We start from the raw sequence: 21,577 nt of genomic DNA on the forward strand, positions 1-21,577 counted from the left end.
ATTCTTCCACAATAACACAAGAATAACAAACAATTTATAGAAGGAGAACATATCACATAGTGAAGCTTTGAACTATTTGAATTTTATTGTCTCGCTACTGTCATCAGCTTAGTTTATGGCATACAACAAAGATCTTCGGTAAGATTACAAGAGACAAAGAGATAGCTAAAATATTAAATCCATTGAGAGGAACGTCTAGGGAAATAAATTTTCCTGTCTATACAATGTGGCTATACATTTTCGTAAAAGCTCCTGCAAGTATTGTCGGTCGAAGGCTATAGTGCTCAAGAACATCACATAATATCAGATTACTTTTTAGTTGACTACAACAACAGTCCTTGATTTGTAAAGGCTCACTAATGAGAGGTGTTTTCTTCTATTCACACAACAGAATCACTAAAAGGATGGTTAATGCGAAACGATTGCCGAACGTACTTCTCTAAATAAGTTGTCAATGATCTTATGCGAACATTTCCACTTTGTACTTACACAAAACAAATACTTGCAGCCCATGAGGGTTTGTCTTGAAATGAGTTTGCTAAAGCTACATTCGCGAACAACATGGGTCTGCAGGCAGAGAGCGTGGTCCACGACCTGAACTGCACTTCGACATTGATGCTCGATAAATACTTGTATCGACAATGTCTCGTCTACTAGCGTTAAGAAAGGAACATTTAACTCAGCGGTTTTAATTATGAAGAGAAGCCGGTCTCTCCATACGATGTATTTAGTTGTTGCTGGCTCCTGTCAAAGAATGTCAGTGTTGTTTTCCTGCATGATTTCTCTCTCGCGTTGTTATACAAATGGCGTGGGCGATTTATTTACCTTGCGCGCCAGTCAAGATATTACGAATGCACACGGCCAGTCCTCACGAGGTGTCTATTCAGTTGAACCGCATCTTCAGATTAATCTAAACCTAAGTAGCACGTATTATTCCGGCACAACTGTCCGTCAAGTGTTTCTTTCTCTGCGAAACGAAATCACTCGGGCAGTATTATATGCCCGTGCACCCTTGCGTAGTGATGGCGGAGATGAGAGTTGTCTATAAAGGATTCATCACATTTTTCGCAAATGAAAGCTCCTTTTCTACAACACGATTTGAGATGATCCTTGAGATAGCGTTTCGCTTTGAATGATTTACTACATTTATGGCAGACATGGGGCTTCTCGTCCGTGTGAGTGACCTGGTGTCTAGAGAGAGCCCAATTCCGCGCGAATGATGCACCACATATTTCGCAATTGTAGGGTTTCTCACCAGTATGCGTGCGCTTATGGACATCTAGGTGACGAGCCCGGTGGAACAGTTTACCACAGATTTCGCATTCGTGCTTTTTGGCATCACGGATGCGGCAGCACTCTACAAACTCCGACAGCTTCACAGATGATTGATCGCGTGCTTTACAAATGGGGGCTGTATCGCCTGTGTGCTGGTTGTCATGCCCGCGTAAGGCATCCCGCCTGCTGGACACATTGCCAGAGACACCGGACAATTGTTGATGGCCCCTTCCTCCGCTTCTAGTAGCGTTCCTGTAAGTAGACGGTCAAAGGAGCTCAATATAGCCGGCTCATGCTAGGGGAGAGCAAAAACACATATGCCAACTGAGAGGTTGACAAAATAAATCTTGCGTTATTGTTAAGGCGACTAGCTGAACCTGAGTGCACACTTGCTCCATATTATCTTGGCGCTCTATTTGGGCTCTGATTTCGCGTAAATCGAACGCTGCTGCGTTTGATGATCTTTCTTGCAAAACTTCCAAAGAACCATCTTCGTCAAAGTGGCAAGCAATAAGAAAAATGCTTGGTGTAATACATCATGTATAGCCTATCTAAAACAAGTGCAGGTGAGCAGAAATGTCTGGCAGGGAGTTATAATAAAGAAACATAGCATGTTTATATATTTAAAGTACATCTGTGCATTTACCACGCTCACAAGTAGTTTCCAGGAAGAAAGTCCTGAAATGTTTCTTGGAAGTGAGAATTCGACATTGAAAAAGCCCGTTCTGCATCAGCTTAAATTACTCTACATTTTTAGGATGCCCTGTATATTAAGAAAAGTAAAAAAGTTCGATAGCATGTTACACTTCTGTAACAGGTGAAGGCGAAAGCTTGCTGGTCACGTGGTCGTGCATTAAGTAATGCGATGGTAGAGGTCAGACTTATTACAAAACGTAACCAGCCGCACTGTGAAGTAAACGTATGACGCAGTTGGTCGACCCCCTCAAACACACATGCTTGAACCTAATGCAATACCTGGAGTCTCTCTTTCCTTCCTTCCTTCTCTCGTTCTTGCTTCATTCATTATCAGCCTATAGATCATTGCTTGTTTACGGTGTATGAGCGATTCCTTATTATGTCTTGTCTGTGGACTGGAGCCGCGTTTTCCAGGTAGGAGCTCTTGCAAAAAACCAGTCAAGGCTTTCGCCCTCAGAATTGAATATCGCGCAAAGGCACGTTCGCGTTGTTCCTGACACAAATACAGGTGGACAGCCTCCCTGAAGGGCATTTAATGTCCTAACACAATCTCTACGGGTAGAACACAAAGAGCAAAATTGCAGATTGAAATTTTTCTGCCGTCTTTCTAACTGGTAATTTAACATTCGACTCGGATTCGAACCGAAGGCATCGATCAGCCGACGTGCACACAACCTATTCCCCCATACGCAGCGAGCACAAATGCTTCATATCATTCATTGTTTTCACGCACAGCTGATGAAATATGCTGCCGAAAAAGTTTGTTTCCAACTTCTTCTCGTTGTCATGATATGCATTACAGCGTTCAGTGCAATCTACGTTGATGTAATACAAATAACCTGTATTTCTCTCTTCTGTCCATAATGGACAGTATTTTTCTCCTTAAGTTAATGAAGTTTGCAAACGTTGAGTCAAGTCATTGTTGGTACGACATCCTTTGTACAGTGTGGAAAAGAGCGTAGAGCAGAGATGCCCGCGCCCAGTGTTTGCTTTCCATCTTGTCTGTTGCTCTTTTGAAATCTCTGTGCTAAGCACTACATGAACATTGTTAGCTATTGTTCTGCTAATGTACTGTTTATCCTATCGTGCTAACTTGTAGATCTTTTCAAATCATGCCAGCTTGGCTGGTATCGAGACCGGAGGATGTAATAAACACATTAGAGATACGTAAATAAAGAAATAAAGAATTCTTTATTTATTAATTATAACAAAATAATGATTAATTCAAGCAAATAATAAATAAATAAATAGATAAATAAAATATAGAGCAGGTGATTAACAAGCCACGACAGAGGCAGTATTATTTTCAGAGAACACGTGTAGGTCTAAGAACATATTTCGCGATTGTCTTCCGCGCACATTTAAGGAAATTGTTTCATTTGATTGAAATATTTTATTTACGGCAATCATAAATCATATTCTTCATTTGCTTTTGTTTTTCAAGTGAAAATTCGGAAATCGCAAAGTGAAAAACAGAACACAAACTAGAAATTAACTATTTTCCCTTCCCTAAAAGTTAACTTCACCGATGTTATATTTACTGCATATCCTAGAGAAACCTGAGGCGACAATTTTTTTTTGCAACCTTTTGTAGGTGCGGGAAATTGTTCAACCGTGTGCAGTGATTTCAAAGGTGTCTCCTCATGAAAGACCCCATTTGAGAGTGGCGTTTTATACGCATATTTTGTGCAGTTTACATGTGCTATTTCTTCCATTTGATAGAACCGTTACATTGCTTTTATTTTCGCGTTAAGAAGTTGTAATTCTTATGCTTCAGTGTCTCACTTTATTCCATAGTATATGACGTGAATCAACAATGCAATTTTTCCAACTATAGTAATAGAACGTTTTTTTTTAAATGCCGCAAACTTACCCAATGTTCGTGGGCAAGAAGACTGATTTATTCTTGCCCATGTACCTAGGTAGTACATCCTGACCTAAAGACTTCTGTTTACTCCAGCGCCATACTGCGTGAACAACAGCTGATATTTGGCATTTGAATAGTCAGAACTTCATCGCAAAAGTTTGTCAGTGTAAGCATAACTGAACCATAGGCAGAATGCCCTGTTGTCTCAGTGAGTTGCTCTATCGAAAGGAGTTCTTGCAAACCTTTGGCTCACCTAGTTTCATTTCCCGACATGCCCGATGCTTCCTGCATGCCCGCGTGGCTTGTGCATGCCACTGAATCATCGCTCCCACCACCGCTGCTGCTGCTGTAGACCGGTAGTGTGAAACCGGCGCTTCCGCTTCCAGTACTGTTTGCATGCCCTGAAATCAGGCGTAAATTCCTCACGGTGCCACAAGTCACGAGAATGGACCATTCCGTGATATGAACGCACAGGAAGCAAGAATAAACAGTGAAGGACTGTTGTCCTGTTAAGTGATCCTGAAAGTTTAAGCAACAAAAGCCAGAAAACACAACCTAGTGTAAACGAAGAAGATGAACTAGTGTTTCGAAACTTATTCATTGTTGATTTCTTGGTGCTTTCTGCATTAACGGGCGCTTGGTTGATGTTGCAATGCTTGATTTTCATTTACGTGCTTCTTTTCGCGCACTGATAATGGAATGGCTTTGTAATAAGCCACACTGCGTGAGACGTGTATGCTGCATCACGTGCAACCAAATATGACATGCATGCACGGGCCAATCACTACATCCTAGAATGCTGCTATTAAAGAAGTTCATGGTGGCGAGTCCGCAAGGTTATGTCCTATTAAATTTTACTCGTATTGGCTAGTCATTCTCAAAGAGTTTCTAACCTAATGCGAAAGCTTTCCTGTAGATAATTTTCTCGGTATAAGGCAGAGGTGATATGAGAGCATGGTTTATTTTTCAAATCGCTCGAATAATGATCGGTTTAAGAAAAATAAGTTAAATCCGAGAAGCAGTGAAACTTTCACCAAAGAGGAAGCTCATATGCGCCTGGACAAGAAAAAGAGTCGGGCAGGAACTCCTCTGGTAGTTACCCAAGTATGCGTAAGCATTGCAACACTTCCTCACATACACGCAGCGCGGTGTCATTTATCGTTGTTGTGGAACTTGATCCGGCGAGTAGAAACGACAATTCTGTGACGGGAACTGTTGCGAATGGTGGCACAAGGAGCATATATTCCTTACGCAAAGTACTGCAGGTGTCGACACCAGATGTACTGATGACCTTCCGATTATTATAATCTTTATCGCTCTTTATCGCCTTATGTATCCACGTCGAAGCGTTATGAATGGTGACGAAACGTACATGGCCAGAGGAACCACTTTGCAGATCCTGCATTGAAAGCGATCTGCGATGCCGACAAAGAGTGGCGACTGCTGATAGCTTCGGGCGCTGTGTTCTCACCGCTTACTGATCGTTTAGGAGACACACGGACCCATACCTTGAAAGTGATCAGCGAACATTGATGAGTGCGACGTGTGCTGAGAGCTCCACGACTTCTGTGGCGTGATGGCTTCGTTAGCGCTGAAACGAGAGACAGCACGAAAGGCAATTTGGGATGGACTGACGGAGGGACGGACTGACGTTTTTTCTCGATGGGTAAGCATGGAAATGCTTGTGGATTAAAAAGTGTTTGTTTATGTGAATTGCTCTGAACAGAAGAATTTTTTTACGACACACCTTTAATTATGAGTTCATCAGATCGAATATAGGCCACGGCGGGCGCATTTCGATAGCGGCGCTATGTAAAAGCACTTGTGTACTTAGAATTAGGTGCACGTTAACGAACCTCAGGAGGTTTAAATATACGGAGCCGCTTCACCCGAATTTATCCAAAATATTAATAGGTACTGCAGAGGTGCTCAGCGGAAATTAGAGAGAGAAACGCGTATGAAAACGTGATTTGCGCAAGCCGTTGGGGTTATACAGTCTCATGTAGTGTGTATTTATGTTTCTATTAGGAGGTTTATGTAAAACGACGAAGTCATTTGTGCTCGGGCAATAAAACGTTAAAATTTGTTCAACCTGTGCCAATTATGAAATGCAATGACGAAATTACTCAGGAATGTGTGCAGTCTCAAAGGGCCTGAACACCTCAGCTTTCGAGAGCCAAGAAGTCGAGAAACCGACACGCGACGCATGCGCCCTACGTTTCAAAGATCTGGATGGGTTTTCAGCTATAAAAGTAGCTATGTGATGGCGGTTGATACTCTAGAAAAAAACGGTCTAATGCTGAGAGCCCCAGGCTGCTGTGCTCCAGGCAGAGGTGCGATTTCAAAAATTCAAAGCATTCACAAATCCTACCTACCTACCCACATACCTACATTTGACAATGTGCTTATAGTCGGGCACAAGAAAAGAATACAAGGTTACATTTACGTTGTCCAACTCAAACAAAAATTACACTAACTCGTCATCCAATTAGCTTCGCTTCTTTCCGTGACGTGAAACGGTGCTGCAAGTTGAAAACAACTCTTGGTACATTGATATCTGTGCCATTGTTGGTACATCAATTCCTGGTCGTTCAGTTAAATTTGATCAGTGATCCTGATATCAGCGCTCAGCCAAAGGTAATAGTTTACCCTTTAGCAGCGAGCTTTTGTTCTTCGATAAGCTTTACATCTTTGTTTGCAGCGCAGATAAACTAAGCTGTGAGCGCTATCCATGTTGTTTGGCTCTATTTGAGAGGTCATCTGCAGACGCACTACGTTTTCATTGGTTTAGTTTGCACTGTATTCTCGAGTTGTAACGAACTATGGAAGTAGGCCAAGAATGCTTGGAAATATATGATGACTAGAGGAAAGAAATATTTAAATCAAACGAATAACGAAGACATGCACGAAAGTCAGTACCTCAACGACACCTTATTTCTACACTAGGAACGGGACACCTTTCTCAACAAAGATTGGTTGCTTTGAGAGACGCAATGTTTCGGTACCACACGGACGAACCTTCTCCGACTCTGCCTTGAATTCACACAGAAATTTACAAGCCACGAAGGTACATAATAGTGAAGTGGAACGCAACTACAGATTTAAAGCGGAGAATTATGGCGAATCTCAGTGACGATTCTTGAAAAAAAAAAAGGTTCCTTTTTTATCGCCGCACGATGATGTGAAGCTGATGCACTGGAAAGTGCATGCCAGCGTTAGAATTTATGACGCCTTGCCACAGAATGTGTAATAGAGGCGACGAAATGAAGCACATAGAAAACCTACATTCCAGCCGAATATTAACTGTGCCACTGTAAGCGACAAAGATTAGCGAGATAATTTCAGACCTGATAATTCAGACATGTGCTCAAAATACTAGCGATGGCTTCATGCCGAGGAATTCATACATCTCGAGTAAAAATTGAAGCACCGCGAGGAAGACGACGACAGCAATAAGAAACACGCACAACAGGACAGCGCTCGCCATATTTTGTGTGTTTTCGATTGCTTCCCTCCTCATCTTCGTTCTGCTTCAAGGTTCTCAAGATGAACCAACTCGTCCGAATCAAGTTGTTCGGGTACATTGTTCCACATTGTCAGACTTGCTAAAAGGTCCATTGAAAATTTTCAACTTTTTATTTATTTTTACAGGCACATTTCCTCTCTCTTCCGGTGAAATATAATGCTGGAGGCGTATGCCTTCCTGCGCCTCTTCTTGGACAAAATTCATTACTCGTAACATACAGAAAGAAACTGAGATACCAAAGTGCCGGCAAAATATAATAGGATTTATTCACTTGAATCAGGCCAAATGAGAATGCGAAGAGTTTTTGGTTTAGTTGGAGATCTCTGACTCAGTAACAGCGGCACCAAACAGATGAGGAGAAATGGCATGCCTGACATGAAAAGTGCATCTCCTGTCACGCGTAGTCTTCATGCGTGTATCTTCTTTGTTCCATTCAATAATTGCGGCTATTCTCGAGCATATCTTACGTGCAGTCTAAAGTATGGAGAAGCGCAGTCTCCCCGAATTCACGAAATAATACACTCCAACAGCCCCCCAAAAAGCATCACTACTAATGGCACTAATTATTAAGAGCCCTAGTGCTGAATATATTATTTCCGACGCCGACACAACACCTTGAACAGCACAGTGGGACTACTTGATTGACAGTTCTGACTAACGCCTCTCGTCATTCTGCCGCTCTTACCTCAGCCACCTACTTAGACAAAAATATTTTTCTACACGGGTAAATGAGCGTCAGAACTTTCTAACGTATAATCTTCCAACCATCATCGCGACTTGTGCAGAAGCGTGCTTTCGTGAGTAGCTGTATTGACGCATCAATTAGGCTGTCTATTGATGAAGCTGACGTAGTACCCACTTGCCTTCAGCCGGGTGGCACACCGGGTTCAATTGGCCATAAAACAATTGATCTCAGAGAATTTTGTAACACAAATTGTTTGCAGTTGGGTGCATCGTAGAGGATCGTTGCATTGTCTTAATTGCTGAATTAAGGTTGTGGTTTTGACAGTAGAGTTTCTGAATGTTTCCTTAAAGGTACATGAATTATTTGGAAAACGCTTTGGCCACCTCGACAAGCTCAGTCGTTGCGAGTAGCAGCCATTGTGGTGCTTTAAGGAATTCTAGAACAGGGGACAACCATTCACGTGAACACTAAGGCCCGAGGTGCTTAACATTGGTAGAAGAAATATTGTCGCTGAAGCACACATTTCATCATGGGGACGCAACTCACGAGGGCAAGTCCCTTTGTGGAAAAGTTTCCATCCGGAATGCTTCAGGCACACAGGCATGTTGCTCGTAGGCATTATACTGCGAGCTATGAAATCAAAATGAGAAACGTCTTGTGCAAAAATAGACGTAGTTTGCTGCGAAAATTGAGGCTATTACATCTCAGCTATGATATTAGAACAACTAATGAATGTAAGGCTCCTAGAATTGTAGACAATGTATATTCCAATAATGACTCGCTTATTAACTACACGCTTGAAGTATACCCCTGGAAGGATTTCTAAGAGATCTATTCCAATATAATACATTTCAAAGCATTTTGTAACACAAATTGTTTACAGTTGGGTGCATCGTAGAGGATCGTTGCATTGTCTTTATTCCTTAATTAAGGTTCCAGATATGACAGTACAGTTTCTGAATGTTTCCTTAAAGGTACATCACTTCATTGGAAAGCGCTTTGGCCACCTCGACACGCTCAGTCGTTGCCAGTAGCAGCAATTGTACGTGCTCGCTGCGCTTTCCGCAATTCCAAGTGCTTATATTCCTCTGACAATAGAGGCAGACAATGGAGGCAAACAAAGCGTAATCAACGAATCAACAACAACGTCTGAATCATCAGACAAGTGCTTCAATCATTCCCATACCTGATCAATAATTGCAGCGTGCGAGTACTCTCAAGTATATTGCAGTAAACCTTATGCTTTTTCCTCTGTCTGTATCGAGTCACTGTGTTGCAACCATGAGTAAACGCCAGTTCCGCCTGCCAAATGCTCAAAGACATCAGAGCTGCCCCTCCTCTTGAACATTTGGAGGGTCCAGGCATAGTTGCACCATGGTAAGCATTCCCTGCAGTGTACGAGTTGTTTTGCAATGAAACCGTTCTTAATGTGAGCTTACCTGGCGTCGTATTGTAAACTTGCTGATGCTTCCATCATGCCAGCGCAGCTTGTGCTGGGCAGTGTGTGATCGATGCTGCTGGTGGACTCCAGGTGCAAGCAAGTAGTGCTACGACTGCACGAGACATCTGTGTGGCATGAAAGTACATAACAGGTGCTTATTCCCAGCTGTTAAAGGCCAGTTCATAAGAATGGAACGTTTCATTTTTTATGGTCGTGGCAAGAAGATTTTAGTGGTCGTGGAACCCTATTTCAGTGCTAGCGTACGCGGTGCTTTTTTTTATGAAACTTTCTTGAATGCATGCAAGAACTTCGAGACGATGAGAGAGAGAGCTGAGCACTCCAAAGATTGTGTGATGTTGGCTTCTTTGGAAGGCTATTACGCTCCACTTCAAACTGCGGACAGAACGTTGTGTTCCAAGCTAAAATGAACATGTTGCTTTCTTGAGCGCGCAACACTTGACAATATATTTCCTGCATCATCCAGTAGTAGGCGCATTAGATGCTTCAAGAAGTTCCCACTTTTTGTTTATCTATCACGAGCATGAGACATAGTCCGTGTGGATGAGGACAAAGAAAAAGTGATGTGATACGTTTCAGACAAGATACTATACATTCTTCTTCAATGCTTGCCCAGAAATTGTTGACCTGCTATCATACATGCAGGATCCATTATGAAAGTAATGCGCGTAATAATATGACGCGTCTATCCATGGCAGTGCTGCAAAATCGATCGGGAAATGGGGCGAGGATACCGCCCTGCCAACGAACATTTTCGGTATATGGGATATAGACCGATGATCTGCAAACGCGCGACGTCTGCACAAAGCTTGTGCCGAAGGTGTAGTTGGAAGATCAGACAGAACTTCGAGTTTTGAGCTGTCAAGAATTGTTTGATTGGATTCAAAATTAGCCGGACTTTCTTAACTCTGGCGTAGCTGGAGACAAATAATGAATGTTCCAGTACGACCCAGAATAAAAAGCCAGAGCAGCGCGTGGCACAAAAAATCATCCCCCCGCCCCAAGAAAGCGCGTATGAGCAAGCCTCACATCGAAACGATGCTCATTGTCTTCTTTGACGCCCGAGGAATCGCCCATTTCGAGTTTGTACCGCAGGGAAAAACTAAACTCAGCCTTTCAGCTGGAGGTGCTGAAGATATTGAAACACCCCGTCACGCGCGGGAGGGCTGACATCAAATACACGAGCAAGCTCCACCATGACAATGTCCCCAGCCATACGTCCTTCATCGTTACCAACTTCCTGGCCCGGAGAAGCACCCCCGCGGTTCCCGTGCCCTTACACTCCCGACTTCGGTCTGTGCACCATTTCCTTTTTTTGTTTCCCGAAATGAAGTGAGCGCTGAAAGGAAGGCATTGGGAGACCGTGGAAAACATGCAAAAGCATGTTGCGGCGTTCCTGAGAAACATTGTCATCGAGGACTTCCAGGGTGCCTTCAAGGAGTGGCGGACACGTCTCTGCAAGTGTATTGATGCAGGGGGAAATCTTATGAATAACTTTAACCATTTGTATAGGTCCGGTTAATAAATCCATTTTTCCCAAGAAATGCGCATTACTTTCGCAATGGACGGTGTACATTCGTCAGCCAACGACGTAGTCGCATTTCATAAAGGGGTTATACGAATCCCACTTGAGCACTGCTGTAGGTGAAGTTGTTAAGGAAACACAGGCGTGAAGCAATGCATGCTTGGGAGCCAACCACGAAAAGCGAAAAATGATGATTCTCCTTGAATCTAGAGTAGATGCAAATATGTATTGGGTACCAGAAAAGAAGCATCGTCGAATCAATTATGACGCTTACTCACAGCCATCCCCGGCTAAAAGATCGAAACCTAATTATCAGGTTTGCGTTATTGTTTCGCACTTTTAATAGTTTAGTCTTCGAAGGGTTAACAATGAAAGCATGAGTTATAGGTGCTGTTTGCGTGCCATTTGTTTGCGAGCTGCCATTCTCAAATTTCCGGCGAACAACTTTGTAAAGAATTTAAGACAAGGTATGCGCATCTTTAGTGATAGAATGGTGCGGTAATATAACCTGCATTTACCGCATGCAATATAGCAACGCGTTAAATAAACAGGTAACTTTATGGTAAAATACATGTCTTTGCCCCAATTTAAACACAGAAATAAGACACATGGAAAACAGGACGGATGGCATGTGCTTGAAACTACGCGTCTATGTCTATCTGTGTGTCTTACTTTTGTGTGTTTTAACTTGTGGCAAAAAACGCGTCGTTTAGCAAGCGCCAACGAGGTCAACAAACAGTTTTGTTGGAACACAAAGGTACTCATATGTGTACGAAAATTTACGCTCACGGCCAGCTCCGCCGACGCCGACAGAGGATTTTCTGCGACGCTTGGCCCTTAAGGTTGTCGCGGTAATATTTGAGACTATAATCTAGCACTGCTATGAAGTACTAGGTAAAAACAAGCGAAGCGCATTTGAAATCATCGTGCAGTGAAACACTTCAATCAACAATAACCACCCTCCCCCCCCCAAAAAAAAAAAAAAAAACGTTGCTTCTAAGGGCAAAGCTGTTGGAGCCTTGGTGCTGTTTTTTAGGGACGTCGACACGATAGCAAACTGGGAATGCCTTCTACGCACCTTTGACTAACACCCCTCGCATAGCCAGAAAATGTCTCTTGGCGCGTGTGGCATTGTGCCTCTCTTTGCACCATCCTCTACCTGACCGCACATATTCAGGGTGGCAATGTGGGCTTGTTGGTGCTGCATCTTCAAGGGGTGTACGGTAGCGCGATTAGAATAAGGGACAAAAGAAGACACACAGGAACACACACAGCTCTCTGTGTGTCCCTGTGTGTCGTCTTCTGGCGCGTATTGGTTTCGTACCCCTCCTAATTCTACGTCAGGGATTGCTCACGGATAATCCGCGAACTGTCCTCAGCAGGAGCACAGGACTGTTCTGCTCGCGAGTAGTGTTATCACCACCGCGATTAACCGTCAGATCATCTCAGCCGTGAGCCGAAATTGATGAGACAGCAGCTACATTTCTTGTATATGAAACTGTGCAAAATGTAGAGCCCAAATTGACAGGTGCAGAACCGTGCACCCTTGAGCCAGCGGCAGTGCTCTATAAATGTCTCGTATGCGACTGCAGACGGATTGCTGAGTCACCTGCAAGGTGAGATGTGGTGTACCAGACGCTGAAAAATCTTAGCAGACGTACCGTAGACTGTAGTTGTGCCACTAGCCGCGTAGTAGTGCGTACCCCATGGCTCAGCGCCGGTGGCGTCAGGAATTCTAAAAGGCAAGAAAGATATGCACATGAACACGGCGGCCTGCCGTGGTAAACAAAGGTGGCTGAACATTGTAGCTGAAGCCAACGTTTCGTCAAGTGGGTGAAACTCATGAGGATTAGTCCGCTTTTAAAGAAAGACGTTTGCTTGCAGAATCTTTCAGGTGCTTTGACATATTGCTCAGAGTAGACACACGCGCACCCAGTGTATGTATAACTTACTGCCTGTTGCTCTTTTCAAATATCTGCGCTAATCACCAGTTGAACTTATTTCGCTGCTGTGTGGGTAATGTGCTATTATTTGTACACGTATGTTTATTGTTGTTCACATTGCTAATGCAATATTATGGTGCGGCGCATGTGGTTTATATTGTAGGTCTTGTCCCGTCATTCCATCTTGTTCGGTATCTAGACTGGATTATGTCCTTAATACGAACTTTATGGGAATATTATTAAAATATAAATAAAATGAATAAATAAATGCAATGAATAGTATGTTGGGAAAGTGAAGAACTGGCCACAACAACAGTAGTGGCGTTTTAAGAGAACCCGCCAAGGCTAAGGAACTAAGCTCCTTATGTTCCGCATGAATTCAGTTGAAATTTATTGCATTTGATTGACACAGGTAAATTCTAATAATTGTATGAATCAAAATTTTGTTATGGTTTTCTGCTTGAAAAAATTGTGAAAACACCAATCCTAAAAAAAACGCGTAAAATAATAATTTATATGAGGATTTCCAAAGTATCTACTCATAAAATAGTTTATTTTAGTATGCTGTATAATGTATCAATATTGGGCACATTAGATGTGACATTAGGCGCAGTCTAGAAAATGATGACATTTTTTTAAAGCTCAAATAATTGTAATTTTTATACTAGTGCTTAAGTTTTTCTTAAAAAATCGTAAATGGAATTCCTTTAATTTCAATATTATGCGATTAAAAAAACGCCCCAAGGTTTACGAATGTTGTTGCGGTGATTGCAGAGTAAGATGGCTTCTCTCGCATTTAGGACCTAGGTAGCAGATCCCCGGATAAAGCTTCCTATTAAAGCCTCGCTAATCGGTATATCACGCCAGGCAGCGTGATTCACAGCAGCCGCCGCAGTCGTCACTTCAGTGTCGAAATCCCATTGTCATCATGCAGTCGCACCACCCTCGTTAATGTATCGACGTCATTTTTTGTTCGTTATTAGGCCACAGTTATGCTGTCGCCATCGTGTCGGGATTATGCCGTCGTTGTCATGCCATCGCTGTCATTGTGTCGTCGTCGCACAGACGCAATCATGATTTCGTTGTCATACGGTGTAGTCATCGTGCCACCTTGGCCATGCAGTCATCGTCATTGTCGCTTTTTCATGAGGTTGTTTTACCGTCATGGTCATGTCGTCGTTGTTATACCATGATCATGACTTAAGAATGCGGATGTCATTCTCGTCATGTCGTCACCCCCTCCCCCCCATTGTACGACTTTACCACTACATCAATATCATTCCTTAAAATCAAAATTTAGTTATGAGGTTTTACTTGCCAAAACCACGATCTGATTCTAAGGTACGCCGTAGTGGGGGACTCCTGAAATTTTGACCACCTGGGGCTCTTTAACGTGCACTTGAATCTGACTACACGGGATTTTTTGCATTTCGCCCCCATTGTAATGGGGCCGCCGTGGCCGGCATTCGATCCGACAACCTCATACTATCATTCCTTCTTATTCCATCATCATCGCGTTAGCGTCATGCAGTCGTCATGGCTCCAGACTCGTAGGTTACCTTGGTAAGCGAAAGTCATAAAGCGGGACAATATTCGAGCCTGTGGGTTGTAATGGAAATCATCGAAAGCCTAAGAATTATCGCTGCACTCTGAAATGAACGTCACTGCAGCAATATGGCCTGTCACTGCATTGCTCGATAGCGTTAGACACCCGCCGTGGTTGCTCAGTGGCTATGGTATTAGGCTGCAGACCACGAGGTCGCGGGTCGAATCCCGGCGACGGCGGCCGCATTTAGATGGGCGCGATATGCGAAAACACCCGCGTCGTTAGATTTAGGTGCACGTTGAAGAACCCCTGATGATCGAGATTTCAGGAGTCCTCCATTACGTCCTGCCTCATAATCAGAAAGAAGTTTCGGCACGAAGAACCCCATAATTTAATTTAATTATGTCTTTAGACGGACGCCTTTCTGTTTTCTATCTTTGGAAACGAATATGGCGTAGTACGTACGCATTTGAGAAACTTGCAAGAGCGCTGAGCACGACAAGCATGTTAGCACCACATCCACCATGCCGTGTGTTTTGAATAACGACTGAGTTCGTGCGCATTTCATATATCAGAGCTCTCCTCCATAGCGATAGTGTCATAGTGACGGCATAGTTGTACCACGGGGAGCATTACGCACCGTCTGTGATTTGCTTTGTTCAAACAAATTTTTCCAAACGTTGGCTCACCTAGCGAAGTTTTCCGGAACGGCCGATGCCTCCTCAATTCCAGCACGGCTTGCACTGGGCTGTGCGTGATTGACGCTGCTACTGGACACCATATGTAGGGAACTGGTCATTCCTCTTTGAGAGACATGCGTATGGCCTGAGAGAATAACAGGGGTGTTAGCTCGTCTCTGTTCAAGGGTCATTCAACGAGCGTGAACATGTCGTGCTGAAATAAAAACGCGGAGATTTAGTTGAGGTTTAGTGTAGGGTAACCTGATTTCAGTGCTTCCGTATGCGGTACTCTTTCTGGAAATACGCCTTCAATACATATGACGAAAGAGACGTGCGTGACGGAATTTATGCAGTATTGAATTTACTCCAAAATATGTGCTGTATTCAGTACAGAAGAATAGAACACAACAGTGTTCCATGCCGAAGATGAGAGTATGCGTTTTTAACGTGATAGCACTACGGGCCTCGTGTAGCAGATAATTCGGTGTCTGCGGCCGGCGCCGGCGTTGACCGTGTTGTGGAAAAAATCATTCCAAATCAGACATACCGCACGCAGGCCTTCCGTGTAGCGCGAAGGCGTTACTGAACTAAATGAAATTAAGTAAAATGCATCAGAAATATAGTAAAGTACGACTTGCACGCAACCAACAGATATGATAGGACCAGATTGTAATTTGAATGTACGAGAAAACATTCATTTACGCGGAAACTCAAGCACAAAGCAAGTTTCCTGCGTTTCTACCACTCTTGTATCATGGGCAGTGGCGTACTCACCACCGAGAATACATGGCCCACGTAATAAGCGGGGTCTCTTCCAGAAAGCTCGCATTCGTGCATAGCTTTTGCAGCCAGCGTTTTCCAGTAAACATTACGGTTACATAAACTGCAGTTACCGAGAAGCGTTAGAAGCAGCCAGGGATATTTGAATGGTATCGAGTTTCACTCTTTAAGGCGAAGCTACAGCGTCCTTGAAATTTTATTATGTCTGTAATCGGAGTCAAATCTGGGCTCTACATTTGCCGCAATAAGCATATTCCAGGCTTTACTGAGGTGGCGATGGAAAATATGCAAAATTTCACAAGCTAGCTTTTGCACAAACCTAACTTGCCTTAACCGTAAAGGCCGCGTTCTCGTTATAGTAAAGCTCCTTAGTGGCGAAGAAAACTAAAGGTTAGCTCCGGGGATTCTCTCTATACATATGAGAAGTTCGCGGTAACCATTCACATAAATTTACCGAGATCTGTTGCACTTAGAAGAATCAGTTCAAATGTAGTGACTCGATCGAACGAAGTTTTGTTTGGGCTCTGAATTCCTTTATAAAAATTTTTCGATATGGAACAATTTCTAAAATAGGAACACTATGAAGCTTTCAAATATAATTGGGCAATATAAAGGATAACATAGCTTTGGATACATCTAATATAACCTCTAAAGTGGTCAAAATGATATAGTATGCTGCGCTCTGAATTATGATACCATGTTTTGTGTAGAACTTTTGCAAAACGCTTGTAAACAGTTAAAATGTTTGGAAGGTATTAATTCATGCACCAATATTGGCCGCCTCAGGTGCTCTAGCACATGCACTTTCACAGAGCTGTGATATCTGTTTCTCGATTGCGAAGGGGGGGGGGGAGGATCGAAGAGCAACAAAGTTGTCAACTATGTCCTTGTGACTTGTGTCGTCCAAGTATGGCTATCGCGCTGTATGACTTTTGCGCACCAACTGCCCCAACCAGCTATCCTGGTAATTCGAATTGGGGCTGCTCACACGGAAACCGGCATGGTGAGGCTCGTAAAGTCTGTCCTCTTGTGCAGTAACTGCAATAATATCGTGGCCTATGTAAGTATTCTTTCCGTTTGTCCTTGACCTTTCTTGCATCCGTGTTTTTATCGCGCTAAGTTACTACTTGAATTTCCGTTGAGGCTTGTTAAGGGTCTTCGCGAGTGGCATCTATGGTCGAAGGCCATGCCGTACATACCCGTGACGTCACTGGCATCGTTCTGGTTGTTCAACGCGTTCCGCAGGTCTTCAAAGGAGTCGTCACAAGTCCTAGAATTACCATATGTATTTGTATCGGACTCTTCGCTTCCAGGTAATTCGGGAAATATGTGATGAAGCTTTTGTAAAAGCAAAATTTGGAACAAGCTAACTGCTATTTTGTTAATGAACGGGATACATGTAATGTTTCATTTTACCCAAATGCTGACTTGCTGGCTGGCACAAAGGAAACTCTGTAATTCGTGTAGTGGGAAACGCCTCTTCGACTTGTATGAACATGCAAGTCAAGTTTAGTTTAGTGTAGAACTTGAGCTTTTGTTCACCTACTGCGTTTCTGATTAGTGCTTTGTAGTTGGCTATAGGTGTTCGGTTTTCAAATTGTCGTGGCGTCAACTCGTGGAGGAGAATCGCAATGATAATTTCCGAATAGGCACACCGGAAATTTTTTTTATCCAATCGTTTTTAACATAGGGTGAGGCTCAAAAGAAGAAGCTGCGTGAACTCCTTGTGTGCTTTATTCAAAGCAGCGCTGTAATAAAAAGAGATGCTCCTTCTACGTCAGATTGGATTAGAAATCGCCATGCTTGTATTAGGATTTTCACAGCAATTTAAATGAATGAGCAATCATGGATCCGGGCCATGAGGAATCTATCTTATAAATAATTAAAATTACGAGCAACACGGCTTCCACAGAGTAATAGAGAAGCGACAGTTGCCTCTTAGGGAAGACTCAGTTTGAAGACTTGAGAAGAAAAGGACGCAGTCAGTTGAAGCTAGGCATATGTGACAAAATGCGTTCTTGCCAGTTTGGTTCAAGTGTGACCCGTGCAGCAAATTAAGTTGAGTTATAGGGTATGAATAAGGTGCAATTGCAGACATAAGCCTCAGAAAGAAAACGTAAATGAAGGGGCGTTCATCTGCAGTTGTAAACCGCAAATCATTCTAACATGCGACATCTTTACCGTGTCATCAAAAAAAAAGTTGTCGAAGGTTTACTCTTAAAACCTGCTCTAGAACTTCAATATACTTATAACTTTTGCTTCAGCTAACGAAGCAAGGCATCACCAAAGTGGCAACCGCACGATGATGAGCGGCACGTGTGAATGGTTCGGGAGTGTTTTTAGGTTAGGTCTTGGACAAACTCTCGTATAGCGGGCGCATCGGTCGGCCGTGACAGTCACGCATTACGAGATGGCATTTCAGGAATCGCCCGACATTTAGGCACAGGCGCGATAAAAGCGGGTGCAAGGGGGAAAATATGGGGGCTTTTGCTCCTTGAATATCTGACTTTGCCAAGGTAGTGCGAAGGAGTAATTTCTTTGCTCGTTTTCTATGCGTTTGCCTCGGTTTTGCCGGCATTGCGGAATGAGGTCGTGGGCTGGACCTGCCCATGCACTAGCTTGTTTATGCTCCGACACTAGCTGCCGGGCCATTTGGTGATCGCTGTTTCTAAAGGTACATTGGACGTACGCCAATACCAGAATATGTTGGAAGCGCCTGGTTTGCTTCGGGTTCGATGGCTCCGCTGCTCCCGCCTACCGCTATTTTGCACATATTTCTCTTAAGGACGTTTATTTAGCTCAAAGAGGACCATTACGAAAATATGCTTTTGTAAGGTCACGGCGAGCAGCATTCGAAAAGCCTGACACGAACGAAATCATGATTCACCGCCTAGGTTTCTATAACAGGCACGTAGACCTGTGAGTGTTTTTGCATTTCACCATCAGCGATGGTCGGCCGTTGTTCCAGGAACATCAGGGGTGACCTCGAACTCGGCAGGCCAATGCCGTAGCCACTGTGCCCCCGGATCAGGAGCGCGACGCGGTGACCAGACACGAGCGGCGAACATGTTCCATAGAAGCATTTGCTGCCCGCAGTGACATAACTTTGGGCCTTATATAAACAGCCACAACTATGCTTCCCGTGAAGATATTTTGGCACCACCCGTGCATCGACGCGCTAAAAAAGCTAAGAATGTCGCCAATGTACGCAGGCTGAAGTTGTCTGTCAAAAGCCCGCTTTGAAGTAAGAACAAATCTATAGCTATGAACGCCTGCGTTCTGGGAAATACCTACGGCAACAATATTCATCGAGAATTTTTACAAGCGGCAAAACTAACGTAGTGCTACAGTCGGGAGTGCCCGAAGTGCCCTCGAATAATTCCTGGATTGTGTTCGGAGTTACTTCTTCGCGGAAGGTAAACGCAGGAGGCGTGTTTCCACTGCTAATTTCTTCAGCCATGGCTGTTTGGGTGCCTCTGGAGCATTAGCGTCTGTTTCTTGAAAGAAGCGGACGGAATCATAGCGCATGCGCAGTCAGTGCCGATGAGTAAAGGGAACAAACGAAGCGATAGGTGCTTTGGGAACTAGAAGGCAGCCATAGAGCTCAAGGGAAAAAAAAGAAAGACAATAGAGTGGCGCCACCATCTCCACCCTAAAATGCTAATCTTTCAACGGTAGAAGAGGCGTTCTAATAACTCGCGCTGTCTTGCCACCAAATGATCAAAACCGTGTAACCCCCTCTCCCAGTCAAAAACCGCTGAAATGTCTTTTTAAGGGGAAAGGCCTTCATGGGTCATGGGTCGAATATTTGACCGTCCATTGTTATAGCATCAAAATTCATGGGCATGCGCCAGTATTTCTTTACCAATAAAAAAGAAAACAGTTCGATCACCTGTGTTCGCATTCAACGGACACCCTTCTAAATAAGCAGTGTGGCCACAAAAATGTGTGCGTGTGGTTTCTCCGGTTTTGTTCCTGCCTGGCGAGCAGTCTACACGTACGAGTCTTATGACGTTTTTAGGAGTATCAGTACGTCTTCGTGAACTGAAAATGCATCTGGTGTTGAAAGTTGGCGCTGTCTGTTTGCCTAATTTGCATTTCCGTGTCCCTCTCATTCTGTGCTAGAGAATATATAAAAACCCATGCAGCTACGTTCGTCGAATTAAGGGCTAAAAATCATTCAGGGAACCAGCGTGTGCCTCCCAATGGTCTTCATAGACTTGCCACGGCCGTTCTAGCGGGCCTTTAACTACGCAGAAACAGTGGTGATGCATAGGCGACCCAACAAGAGCAGAAGAGAAAAACTAGTTAAGCGAAAGCAAGTAATAATAGAAAGTGACAACACATTTTAATGACAATGTCAAAGTAATTTAAGGAATTTCTTGCGAGCGCGCAGACTATCGCCTTCATCCTCTTTAACGTAGGCTAAAGGGACTAATCTTTTACTTTTACTTCTCTAAGTGAAGTGCTACGGCTTCCAGGGGAATATTGGTTCATGTTACCCAATTCTGAAATATATATATATATATATATATATATATATATATATATATATATATATATTGGAAACAGTTTCATTTCCGGAACTCTATCTAGTAAAGCGGACGCAGTTTGTCACCGGTCTATGAAGGGTCGCTTCTGCGGTCGAGGTTAGAGAGGTCATGCTTTCTCGATGTTGGTATTGACGAGCTCTTCTTCCACCCTTCTTGCGTGGGCAGCGGGTGTGTTTTTCTTGTCTTGATTCTGTGAACACGTGGTGACCATCGACAGCTTGAGTGCATTTTTTTTTGTCTGTGTGTCGAAATATTGGAATATGCTTCGCGCTCGACTGTAGCCGTGAAACCTACGTGGCTTTCCTTGGTGTTCTATCGCTTCTGCTGGATGCCTCACACGTGGATGCACCCATTCTTTGTTCAGGCATGTCATAAAATGCGAATGGAGAACAGATGCCAGGTCCGGGACCCCGCAGCCCATTTGGACTTTGGTCCCGCTTTGTCTTATTTCCCGCAGAACTTGTTGCTGGGGGAGTTGGTTGAGATCTAACGAATACATTGCTGCGCCAAAAGGAACATAAAAACTTTGGAGGGAGAGTAAGAAACTACTCTCGACCGCTATCACGACTCAGCGCTCAACCTGTCGCTTCTTACTCTCCCTCCTAAGTCTTTATTTTCCTTTCGGCACCGTTATATATTCGTTAGATCTTATTTCGAGCGTAGGTTTCGTGCAGTACGTCGACACGCTGAGAACAGATACAGACGCACCAAGTCAATTTTATACCTGAGGGAGGCCAGGCGGAAGCAGAAGAAAATACATTGCCACATGGACCAAACATACAACGAACAATGAAACTAATTCTGTAACTAGTTGGACCCCCACAAAGCACTGTCTTCCGTAAGGCTTAATCTCCAGAGCGTACGCGTTTCTGCTCGGCAACGCAACCACTTTAACGCACAGGCTCTCCACTAAGGCTGTCGAGAAGTCAATGTTGGAGAAGAACTTTGTGCGAGAATTGCAGGTGACAGATTGTTACGAAAGGATCTTTAATTGCACGAAGTTCCCTTCACGCAAGCTTCGGCAACGGACGAACCTTTCTAC

The 21,577-nt window shown here is 43.7% G+C and overlaps 1 protein-coding gene across 7 annotated transcripts in view; it reads right to left on the bottom strand.

Annotated features, from left to right (window-relative positions):
• Positions 1-21,577, bottom strand: part of LOC139050020 (zinc finger protein 135-like) — an 82,743-nt gene continuing 61,166 nt past the window's right edge. For 4 of the 7 annotated variants that reach the window (XM_070526112.1, XM_070526111.1, XM_070526117.1 and 1 more), the window contains 7 exons: positions 15,212-15,347; positions 12,695-12,768; positions 9,489-9,615; positions 8,596-8,679; positions 5,347-5,429; positions 4,092-4,239; positions 1-1,527 (listed from right to left, as the gene is read on the bottom strand). In XM_070526112.1, coding sequence (XP_070382213.1) covers positions 981-1,527; positions 4,092-4,239; positions 5,347-5,429; positions 8,596-8,679; positions 9,489-9,615; positions 12,695-12,768; positions 15,212-15,347 — 1,199 coding nt within the window. In that variant the 3' untranslated portion in view covers positions 1-980. The remainder of the gene's footprint in view (positions 1,528-4,091; positions 4,240-5,346; positions 5,430-8,595; positions 8,680-9,488; positions 9,616-12,694; positions 12,769-15,211; positions 15,348-21,577) is intronic. The other 3 variants (XM_070526115.1, XM_070526113.1, XM_070526116.1) reach the window with 3 other exon arrangements.

Source organism: Dermacentor albipictus, chromosome 9, assembly GCF_038994185.2.
Source record: "Dermacentor albipictus isolate Rhodes 1998 colony chromosome 9, USDA_Dalb.pri_finalv2, whole genome shotgun sequence".
Taxonomy (NCBI): domain Eukaryota; kingdom Metazoa; phylum Arthropoda; class Arachnida; order Ixodida; family Ixodidae; genus Dermacentor; species Dermacentor albipictus.